The 12,627-nt window shown below is 36.8% G+C and overlaps 1 protein-coding gene across 3 annotated transcripts in view; it reads left to right on the top strand.

Annotated features, from left to right (window-relative positions):
• LOC124362535 overlaps positions 1-12,627 on the top strand; it is a 127,572-nt gene that overhangs the window by 104,400 nt on the left and 10,545 nt on the right. For all 3 annotated transcript variants that reach the window (XM_046817127.1, XM_046817129.1, XM_046817130.1), the window contains exon 3: positions 11,311-11,391. In XM_046817127.1, the coding sequence (XP_046673083.1) occupies positions 11,311-11,391 (81 nt within the window). The remainder of the gene's footprint in view (positions 1-11,310; positions 11,392-12,627) is intronic.

Below are 12,627 nucleotides of genomic sequence, written 5' to 3'. Positions count from 1 at the left end.
GGCGGCCGTTCATATTCTTGCAAAGTTTTATAAATTAAATAAATGCAACAAAAATCAAACCTGACACTTTTTTTATTATTAAGCAACTTCGAATAACATGTATTCTTACTAAATTTTCAATAACTCTTGAAGTTTCGTAAAATGAACTCTTGAAGATAGCGCGCTTCGAGTGTTTTACACATATACAATTGAATCAGCGCACTTCGAGTGTTTTACACATATACAATTGAATCAGCGCACTTCGAGTGTTTTACACATATACAATTGAATCAGCGCACTTCGAGTGTTTTACACATATACAATTGAATCGTCACAAGTAAATATGTTTACATTCATAACTTCATATTGTTTCCAGCTAAATCAAGTTAACGTTCGTACAAACAAATGTATATGCTTATAACGCGTTTATAACCTTGAGAATTAGCGTTCTATCAGTGTTGTATAAATTAAATAACCATCTTCATTTTGACATTTCCAGACACCAAGTATGTAGTCTACCTTTCTTCCGCTAACCCTGAAGACATATCTCTTTATATGAGTGCGTCCTGGACAACACCGCAATGTTCGAAACGTCATGAGATTATGACCTCATTGAATTGCTTTAAATCGTTACTATAAAATTATTATGTTAATATGATCACTTCCATAACCCGACCCAGGTATAAATATGTACAACCACTAATCGAAAATCCATATAAAATTCCTTGTTTGTTACAATTTGGGTGGTCGAAATACGCTGCACTTACACTCATTACAAAGTGGCCTATGGATTAATCAGCATTCCACCTGTGCGCGCAGACTGGTCTCAGTCGACGTGCCAATTATTATAATTAGCGCTTTCACTTCAAGGCGAATTTATAATTTGCCATTTAATTTTTGCAAAGCCCATAAACTCCGGATACGTACCGACCCTGTCTGCGGGAAGGAGAGGATGATAGTAGGCCAGCCAGCCTCGCGAGCCGCATGCTGATTCCTGCTGCTCCTACGCATGTCTCATCTTGGACCTCCATGAAGTCCGGATACGTACCGACCCTTTCTACGGGTAGGAGAGTATAATAATGGATTACCCAGCCTCGCGAGCCTCATGCTGATTCTTGCTGCTCTTACGTGCATCTGATCTTAGACCTCCATGAAGTCCGGATACGTACCGACCGTGTCTGCGGGAAGGAGAGGATGATAGTAGGCCAGCCTCGCGAGCCATATAATATGCTGATTCTTACTGCTCCTGCGCTTGTCACATCTTGGACGTCCATGAAGTTCAGATACGTACCATTCCTTTCAGCGGGATGAAGATGATGATATTAGCCAGCCAGCCTCGCGAGCCGCATGCTGATTCCTGCTGCTCCTACGCACGTCTCATCTTGGACCTCCATGAAGTCCGGATACGTACCGACCCTTTCTACGGGTAGAAGAGTATAATAATGGATTAGCCAGCCTCGCGAGCCTTATGCTGATTCTTGCTGCTCTTACGTGCATCTGATCTTAGACCTCCATGAAGTCCGGATACGTACCGTCCCTGTCTGCGAGAATGAGAGGATGATAGTGGGCCAGCAAGGTTCGCGAGTCGCATTCTGATTCCCGCTGCTCCCACGCGCGTCTCATCTTAGACCTCCATGAAATCCAAGTCAACCTGTTATTATCATTGCTTCGTAATTAAGGGTTTGTCCGTCTCAATAAGACCTATAAAATGAATAAATAATTCCGACTCCGATACAACGTCATTGACACCCGACACTGAGTAGCGGATCGTCTGCTCCTAGTTGCATACTAGAAAGTCGGCTTAGGAAAGACATTTTATTTTAGTAGTTAAATATTTTTCAATTTATGATTTTGTTTTAGAATAATACTAGTAACATATAATGCATTGAATTACCCGTTAATTTCACCTAACATAATTTTGGTTGCCACTTTGAATTGGTTGAAACAAAACTCTATTTATTATATTTGTAGTGTTTGAACAATACTTCGATGGATATTGCGTGAGATAAAATAAATATATACATAGATAAATTAATACGTACATGTTGTTTAAATGACGGAATACAGTCGGTTCCGAAACTAATCTGCGACTATCTAACATAACATTACTCGTATTGCACTGAAGAGGCACATATTCTTGTAATAACTAGTATCTAGTAATAACGTGAAACCAAACCACGTATTCTGGAAAACATTATATTCAGAGACTGCCCTGCGACAAATGAACTTAACATTACCTGTATCACACAGAAGGCCCGATTATCGTGTAATAACCAATGAAACGTGTCTCTTTGAAAACATTCAATTTCGAGACTACCCTGCGACAATGAAACATAACATTACTCATACTCTACCGAAGACGCGCAGTATCGTGTAATAACTAGCGAAATCTTGTCTCCTAGACTACATTCGAATCCTAGGCTACTCTACGACAGTTAAACATAACATAACTCATATCCCACCGAAGACGCGCAGTATCGTGTAATAACTAGTAAAATCGTGTCTCCTAACATTTCGAATCCTTAGAGCTACTCTACGACATTAAACATAAACATAACATTACTCATATCCCACCGAAGACGCGCAGTATCGTGTAATAACTAGAAATCGTGTCTCCTGGACAACATTCGACTACATTCGAGACTACTCTACGACAGTTAAACATAACATTACTCATATCCCACCGAAGACGCGCAGTATCGTGTAATAACTAGCGAAATCTTGTCTCCTGGACTACATTCGAATCCTAGGCTACTCTACGACAGTTAAACATAACATTAACTCATATCCCACCGAAGACGCGCAGTATCGTGTAATAACTAGCGAAAATCGTGTCTCCTGGACAACATTCGAATCCTTAGGCTACTCTACGACAGTTAAACATAACATTATATCATACTCACCGAAGACGCGCAGTATCGTGTAATAACTAGCGAAATGGTGTCTCCTGGACAACATTCGATTCCGAGACTACTCTACGACAGTTAAACATAACATTACTCATATCCCACCGAAGACGCGCAGTATCGTGTAATAACTAGCGAAATCGTGTCTCCTAGACTACATTCGAATCCTTAGGCTACTCTACGACATTTAAACATAACATAACTCATATCCCACCGAAGACGCGCAGTATCGTGTAATAACTAGTAAAATCGTGTCTCCTAGACTACATTCGAATCCTTAGGCTACTCTACGACAGTTAAACATAACATTACTCATATCCCACCGAAGACGCGCAGTATCGTGTAATAACTAGTGAAACCGAGTCACCTAGAAAACATTCGGTTCCGAGGCTACTCTGCAACAATCGAACACATCATTAGTCTATCGCACTGAAGACCCGATTATCGTGTAATAAAAACAGTGAAACGTGACTCCTGGAGAACATTCGATTCCGAGACTACTCTGCGACAATCGAACTTAACATTAGTCGTATCGCACCGAAGACCCGATTTCGTGTAATAAACAGTGAAACGTGACTCCTGGAGAACATTTGATTCCGAGACTACTCTGCGACAATCGAACATAACATTAGTCGTATCGCACCGAAGACCCGCATTATCTTGTAATAACCAGTGAAACCGTGTCTCCAGTTTGTTAACTCTCTCGCCTCTTCCTTGTAAACTAAACCGACTAACGGTGCTTCCGTGTCCAAACAACACGTGAAAGCTTTTTAGCTTTTAGTCCGAAGCGGAGACAACGACAGCGCGGCGTGGCAGGCCCAGCCCAGTGGTCACGCATGCGCCTTTAACGTAGTCACTTCCGTTCTAATTTGTTGAATTGTTGCTGAACGATGGCCTGAAAGAGCTCTCTTTTCGGAATTTGTAACGCTTAGTATTATAGTTTTTAATTGACAACTGTCGATCAAATGCAGATTTGTTATTTGCTGGGGGTTATGAAAAATAACAGTCACTTGTAATTTCACAATAATATTACCAATAAACAATTTTAATTAAAGTGTACAAATTGTATTTCTCTAAATCAAACAGAAACAGGAGGAAACCTTTAATTTTTTACTTAAATGAGCGCTTTAGTTAGTAGATTAGATTAAGAACTAGAAGAAAACAACTGAAAACATATTTGTATATCATGCGATGTTAATGAATTATGAATGATTTAATCAAGTTACCATTAGCACCAATTAAATGTGTGCCATTGTCCGTATGTGCGATAAAATTGAATGAATTGAAAGGTCAAAGGGCAGCAAAGTTACAGTCAGTTTTGTCAGAAGTTATGTTCAGTCAGAACATGCAAAACATTTTCAGCTCCTTCTGTGTGTACGTACTGAAACTTCCCGCAATTAATAAGCATTAAAAAGACATTTTGAGCTATCGATCACAAATTTTCACTTATCCGGACAGAAGATATAGTCAGTAATTACAAGTCAGTTCGAAAAGACTTTCGTTACGTTATGTCGGGCTTTTCGATACTCCATTGTATCGGTCGCTTTATAAATCGAATTTTTAATACTCTTCTTGTTTCAGACATTTTTAAAATAAAAAAAAATGTTAACATTAAAAAAATTCAAAATTGCTGGTAAATTGTATAGGAAACTTTTTCGCAAAACAAATAAAATAATGGAAACTGATACTGATGCTAGATAACTTTATTAGATTAATCAAAACTTTCATCCACACTTTTTACTAACCTTTAAGTGCAAATAAAGTTTATTCGCTCCGCTTTCTAAAACCGTGGCACAGTCTCCCAAAGTACATTACACCTTTTATTATTTTAATACGCTTCATTTTCCAACGTATTTTTTATTTTTCACGTTACATTAGGTAAAAAAACTACGAACTATTAAAACAGTTATTTGTAAATTATTACAATTTTGTAAAACTGTATTATTATGTCACGACATTAAACATTAAGTATAAATGAACGTTAGCCCCAAACTGAGACGCAGCTTGCAAATATGTAAACGGGTAAATATGTACAATACATTAATAGGATAGCTTTGTCACTAGCTAGATCGACTGTTTTCAGCAGATTGTAATGAGTAATATATCAATAACCAATAGAAATTGTTTACATGGTCAACAACATGGACAGAAATGGAAATGTGTTAAGTATATGGATAGGAAAGGAAAGTCATAATATTATGTACGTACACTAGGGGTCCTTTCGTAGCCCCCTTGATTGGTTGAGCGTCATTGAAGATTATCACTCAGACGGCAGTCAAATTTCCCTTCCGTTTATCTGCGGACTAGAACAAATTCTTTTCTGTCTGATTTCTTTTGTTTATTCACAAGATATCTAGAGAATTATTTGAGCTATAGGCTTGAAATTTTGGATGCAATTTCAAGGAGACTGTTACGTGAAACGTGGTCTGCCGTACTTTTATCTTGCGGATTAGCTTGTCTGACCTCTCGCAGCCCGTGCAGCTCTGACAGCCATTTGTTGGACACTAAATTCATCTTTTTAGTTCATATGACTTCATCGAAGAACTCTCGTCTTGATTTCTTCAAACAGCCGAGAAGTTAGGTCCAACCTCAGGAAAACCTCCACGCTCTGAGACTACAAGATCTAATGAGCTAAGTGATGGTACTCGACGGGATGTTGCTGGTCCGGAACTGGCCTGAACACTGTACTTCTAAGACAGTGCCAGCGTAGATGATCGGTTATTTCTATACTCAGCCATTCAACACAGGATCCCCACTTTTCACCTCACCGTCGTTTATGTCGCCTGTCGCATTTTTACAGAACATAATCGAGCTTTCGATTTTCCTCTTTATGTCTGTAGATTTAATAGTCTACGTTTTCGTAGGACATCCTAGGCTTTAAAGCCCAGTTTATATTTCGAAAAGCATGTAAACGGTATCTTCAGCACTCATTTATACGAGTAAGATTTTCCCACAAAACAGCAGGCCGCTCTGCATGATCTGGGTGTCGGAGGGAGAGATGAACGACATCTGATTTGGACTGGTTCGTTTTAAAGTTCATTTTCGAAAAGAACTGTATGCATGAATTCAGTTTTGTGAATGATGTTATCTTCTAATCCTGAAGGGGTTTATTTTTGAAGCAGCTAGTCGTGTCGTCATGATATTGAATCAGATTCCCATGTTGGATAACTGAATTTAATCTGCCGACGTAAATCAGAAATAAAAGAGGCCGAAGAATTGAACCCAGAGGGACAACAGAGCCATTTTCTTTCAGAAAAAACGTTCAAAATTTCTATGCAATGATCTCGATTCTTGAGGTTAGAAGTGAGCCATTTTTTTCTAAGTGGTACAGCAGTGTCTCATGGCGTACACAGTCAAAGGCTTTAGAAAGCTCGAGAAATGCATTAAGCACGTACTCTCGCCTCTACAAACCATCGACGACATTTTCTACAATGTTGTTTACTACATAAACTGTGGATTTGTGGATCTAAATCCAATGTATTCGGGGCTCCAAATTTCGTTGTTTTCTAGAAATCTTACGATTCTTAACATAGAAAACTTTTTTCAATGATTTTGCTGAACACTGGAAGGATGAAAATAGAACGATATTTGATTGTTACGCAACGACGTATTTTTAGACAATTAATTGTAGTAACTGTTTTCTTTTTTTAATAAATTAAAAATTTTATTTAATTAAGAAATTATTAATAAATTTGCTACGACAATTATATAACGATAGAAGATATAAAAAATTCTTCCTCATTAGCGAGATAATTATGCAAAATTACTAAAAGAATCGACCAAACTAAAGTTAAGGAACAAAATCGAAATTAAAAATATATTATAACAAAAATGTTAGTCACAAAATAAATACTAATATATCAAAATAAACGTAGAAAGACTCGCTCTAAAAAGAAATTGTACTGAATCAAAATAAATTTGCAAAAGTTTTAATAATTATTCCGTAATAATTGGTTCAATTGGAAAAATATTTTGACGTAAAAAATAATGTAATGCTGTATAACTACAATGAAAACAATTTTCCTGCCTCCAACAGCACATGAAGAAATGATTAATTATGTTTACCTAAAGAGTAATTAATAACGCATATGACCAATAAGTCATATAACTCATAACAACTAAAACCACTAATAAGATATCGTTTTGAGGACCTAACGTGTCCGCGAACAATGTATTATTTGGTGTTAGTTCATATTTGTTCATTAAACAATATTGCATATTATAAAATAATCAATTTGTTTTAGAAAATAAAGATCGATGATGCAGCATATCTTGTGCAATATCATCGACAACTACAAGAAGGCCATATGATTTTGATTAGATCTTAGAAAAAGCCTTCTACTACGTATCTCATAAATGCTTGATACAAGAAATTCTAATTAGAAGCATTGTAGTAATCGGTTTAAGTCATACCTTACTAATAGAATAGAAATAGGTACTATTCCATTTACTGATGGTAGCTTAAAATGTAGCTTTAAATGTAGCTTAAAAGTTGCTTTAAATGCTATTTAATACGTATTTAATACTATAGTATTTAGACATTTTAAAACAGTAGTGTAATGTAATATAATGTCTATGAATATATGCAATGCACATTGTCGTGGCAATAAACCCTTATCTAATGTAGCTTTGATCGCAAATCATTTACAAATGGTATTTCAGTAAAATATTACAAACTCTTCTATCTCTCTCCAATACATAATGCATTCGGGGCTCATCCTGTAGTAATATTATGTAATTCATTCAAGCATCGGTGAGACCAAGGAATAAGGATAAACCAGTTCCTCTGATCATAGTAATAGACATTAATGCTACTTCAAAGGTGCTCATGGAAATCGTTTCGCTCTACGACTTCAGGGCTGCGACCCACTGACCTTTAAACTTAGACATTCAATTATTCGGAAGTGGATTCTTAGATGGGGATCGCCCAGTGACCATCACTTATCTCAAGGAGTGCTTGGGATGCCAGTTACAAAGGGGTTGGTTACAGCATAATGCGGGCAAAGCGTGAGAATCCGTGGATAACAACGAGTGAGTGTCCTATCACTCCTTTCGTGTCAGCACTTCTGAGCGAGGTGACGAATCTTGTGATTTTCTAAAAGCATATGTTCTAGATATCATTCTCTATATTAGCTCGGATACAGATCGGAGGGCTGAGGAAGATGGTCATTGTCGGCAAAGCAGGGTCATCCTAACACCACCACGATGTCAACAAGATAGGGTTTCCGGCGAAGCAAAATTTTCTCAATCTCATGAAAGAAAAAAATAGAAGACAAAATTAGATGGACGAACCCATATAACTAAATTTTTACCAACCAATCCAATAAATAACTGAATCACGTGTGTTATTAAGTCAAATGATAAAATGTCATATTTATATCAGTTTGGATACGAATTTGTTTACTTTGCTACATTCTCTTTGCCATCTTGGTTACTCATAAGACCAGAATGTAAAAAATAAAATGTCATTTTGACCTATACTTTTGACCTATTCCAAAATCCTTAAGGACTCCATTTGATTCTTGGACTGAGCTATGTGCCGAGTTCCAAGTCTCTAAGACCTTTATATCAAGAGTTATAGTGAGAATGGAAAGACAGACAGACGAAGAGACAACGTCATGATTTTAACAAAGGCCTCTCGGGCCCTTGATTAAGAGTAAGAGATATAGTATACCAGTTGTATAGTGTCAAATACCATTTTCGCGCACCGTACCTATACACAAAATGAAAAGCAGCGAATGAAAAGTGTATTGTATTCACTTAACGTTCTCCTGAATAAGTGGTATTATGCACGCAGGTTGTTGTATTGACATGAATAGTTGGAATGAGTTATTTTTCATTCTGGAAAGACTGCTAATTAAGTGTCATATATTATGTACATTTATGTGATTGATATCTGCCACTGAGTAAGACATTGGCACTTGCTCCAGAGAATTGATTTTGATTCACCACTTTGTAAACCACCAAAATGTTCATTAGTATCGTTTCACCATGCTATTTCTACATTCTTCAAATAATCTACAACTACGTCGTGGAATAGAGAAGAAAAAATCCAAAGTTTGTTTCCCGGGATATGTTTATAATGTATCTATATATAAACAGTTAGCTGCTCGGTTTATCACTTTTTAATCGGATTTTGCATACGGCTCCACTTTTTAAACGGGAATTTGGATGTATCTCATTTTTTTTAAGTTTACAACAAAGTATATTTCGTAAAAATGAAAATCAGTGGTTTTCTGGCTGTGTCGTCGTTGCCGAAGACACTAAGTGGTTTAAGAGTTACACGGGTTTAAAAGAATCTTCTTATAGAAAATCAGTACAGGATAACTACACGAAAGGAATATTTCACTGTGAAACTGATAAACTCTCTAGAATATTACAAAAAATTTAGTAGAAGGAGATGTCAGAGCTGTCTATTAGCTTTAAAACCTAGAAAGAAACGGTCTTAATGCCAATATTAAAAAATGTAATAATGTTTCTTTAAGTAGAGATGTTTCTCTATGTCGCTGCCGGATTTTACTGCTCATGCGCTTTAGCTGCATCTGTTCATATGTCTATATCAGTATCTTTTTTAACTCATAATAAAGATGAACACAATATACATTTTAAATGTATAGTAAAAACATGCAGGTAAGAAAACGACAAATATATTGAATATAACTTTGGATTACAGGTCAGAAGGATCAATTTGATTCCCCTTGCAGTTCATAACTTGGATCACGGAACCACTTATAGAATGTAAATTTCACATACTCTGAATCACTCTAAGCTCACAGTTATTATCAGCTCCGTGTGTGTTGGCGCTTCCGGTCTCTGGCAACTACAGGTTTCTCTCTCTGGGAGCATTCGGATTACATGCCCCAGCTTCTGGCAGCTCCCGAGATTTGGAAACCCCAGGTTCCTTCTCAGCCTCTGAGAGTTTGTTGCCTTAGTAGCTCCAGAAATCTGGGAACTCCATAGGATTTGAAAGCTTCCAGTCCCTGAAAGCTCTCGGTTTCTAGGGGTTTCAATTAAAACTGGCATCAGATATATGCTTCTGGCAGCTCTGTTTCTTGCAGCTCCGGCCTCTGACATCTGACGTTTTTTGGCAGTTCCCTAAGTTCCTCTGAGTGCTCCCAGTCTCTGGCAGTTTCCGGCACTTTAAGCACTGTCTCTGAACCCCTCAGCTACTAGGAGCATGCGTACAATTACAGGTCCCTACAGCTGGCAGTTCCCCACCTCTGGTAGCTCCCGTTCTCAGCATTATGTAGGTCCCGACCTCGGCATGTCTTGGCTTCTAGCAGCTATCTCTGACAGCTCCTGGGATCTGGCATCTTCCGGATCCTGGGAGCTCCTGGTCATTTGCAGCTCCTAGGCTTTTAGATATCCCGGTCTTTGGGAACTTACCTTTGGTATCAAAAAATTAATGAGTCCTCTAAATATTCCTGACTCTGAAACGGTAGATCTTTACCTCTGAAGTTTCTTTAATTTACAATTTTGTCCATGAGAGTTGCGTATAAAATAGTTTTATCTATGGAACCAACGAACACATTCATTAAGTTATGCAGGCTAATTGGGAAGAAATTCTCTGAAGCTTCGCTCCATCATAGAAGCTTGTAGTTTATTTCATAGAATCAATCCTTCATACATATTTTGGTTATACCACAAAACCTTTAGAGCAGATGCAATTCATTTAGTCAATTATGCTGGTTAAAATACACCCAAATTTAAAGAGTTTATAGTACGAAACAGGTCTTATTGTACGAGACCACAAATCCAAAAGGCCGTACCGCTTATTTGTAGAACATTCTTTTAAAATCTGGTTAAAATCTATCCAAATCACAAGGCCTAGAGTCGTATAGTAATTGTGTAGAAAACTGTTTGGCATGGTGCCTAGGCCTCCTTAGCCGATCATGTGCTATCCTTGGTTATTGTTATTTTTCATTTATTTCATTTATCCATAACAACTATTTTTACAATCGTCTAATGTAACAGCAACTGTTTCAACAAAGAGAGGACTATATTTAGTATCTAGTTTACAGCTAAACAAGATTGGTTATCGAGTGCTGCTTAAAAATTTTTTAATTGTTTAGCTTTGTTGTGTTTTTGTAATACATTTTATTTATAATAATAATATTTTTATGTTTTTTACAAGTATAATAATAAAATATTTTGTTCATCAATATTGTGGAATCTTATATTGAAAGGTTTTTATTATTTTTTGTACGGTAATTTTAGATAGCTAAAACTGTTATATTGTATTAAATGGTATCAAACGAAAGCTATTGCATTCCAGATGTGGTATTTGTTTGATTTTAAATAAATCTGATGCACGAAGTTACTAATAATGCATGACTTTGACTGACATAGATCTGCGATGTACATTCTTGATGACCTGTTGGTTACTCATAGATGGCGCTCATAGATGTTATGTCGTATGTTACAGACCAGTATAGCAGAGACCGGGAACAGCGACATTTGGCCACTGGAGAGGCCGGACGGCATGCCTGCGATACAGTCATTAGAGGTAACTATCATCTATGTTGTACAATAAGTAACAACTCCCTTTAAGAAAGAACATTAAGGAAATACTGCAGTAAATATTTTGTGTGGGCGGGTTGTTTAGGTCCATATCTAAACATATCCCATCTTGATCTTATGTATGTGTCAAGTCTATTATAAGATGGAAATGCATATAGGAATTTCAAATATTGGGCAAAAAGGATGGGGTTTCTATTTTTTTTATGTCAGTTCTTTTTTTCTTAATTGTCTAAGTGGTGGCAGATAAAACGAATATCAGTATCACAGAAAGGATGATCGGAAGAATGTTGTTATACAGGGTGTTCTGAAAAAAGGTGCCCATAAGTCAGGGCGTGATTCCTCACATCAAAATAAGAAAAAAAGGTCTAATTAACATAGGTCCGAAAATGCTTAGTTACCAAGTTATACAGGGTGAAAGATTTCGTCTGAATTTCAGTTCCCCTGCTGCAACGAAGCCCTACGGGTATTTGTTGGCTGTTAATTAAGATGTACAATTTAGCGTACTTTATGTAAAATGAACTGAAAAATTGAATAAAACCGTTTCCAGACCTGTAGCTACAGTAATTTTTAGGATATGTGACGAAATACGCGAAACTTGGTCCCGAAAAACAAGTTACATTTAGGTTTGAAGCAGATTTACTATGTTAAATGTACAATAAACACAAAATATTTTTTCACGGTACTTGTAGAAAATTTAATTTCGAAGAGAAAGATGTAAAATAAGTCTATAATAGACAAACGCAAACTTTAAAAAATAATCCTTAATTACATACGAAACGCATGAAAAATAGACAAAATCTGTTAAGCTCTCTACAAATGTAATATTGAAATTAAAACAGCTGTTTTATTAAAACAAATTAATGAGTTACTATTATTTTTATCAAGTAAATATTTTTAACAATCATACATTATCATACATAAAAAAGTTATCTGAATTATCATTCAACAAAAAAGTTGCACTTGTCCTAAAAAACTAACCACGTCACAGTAGATGTTCAAAATGTTTCCCCTCATTCAAAATACAAGCATCCAGCCGTCTTCTCATAGACTGCCGAACTCTTTCGAAGATCCCAGGTGTCTCACGTATCCTTTGAATCCCGTTAACAATCCTTATTCGCAACTCTTCTATGGTATCCACAGGCGAGTCGTAGACAAGCGTCTTTAAATGTCCCCATAAGAAAAAGTCTAGAGGATTGAGGTCAGGTGACCTTGCAGGCCATGC

Source organism: Homalodisca vitripennis, chromosome 5 (assembly GCF_021130785.1).
Source record: "Homalodisca vitripennis isolate AUS2020 chromosome 5, UT_GWSS_2.1, whole genome shotgun sequence".
Lineage (NCBI taxonomy): Eukaryota > Metazoa > Arthropoda > Insecta > Hemiptera > Cicadellidae > Homalodisca > Homalodisca vitripennis.
This window is presented reverse-complemented; position numbering and strand designations above follow the sequence as displayed.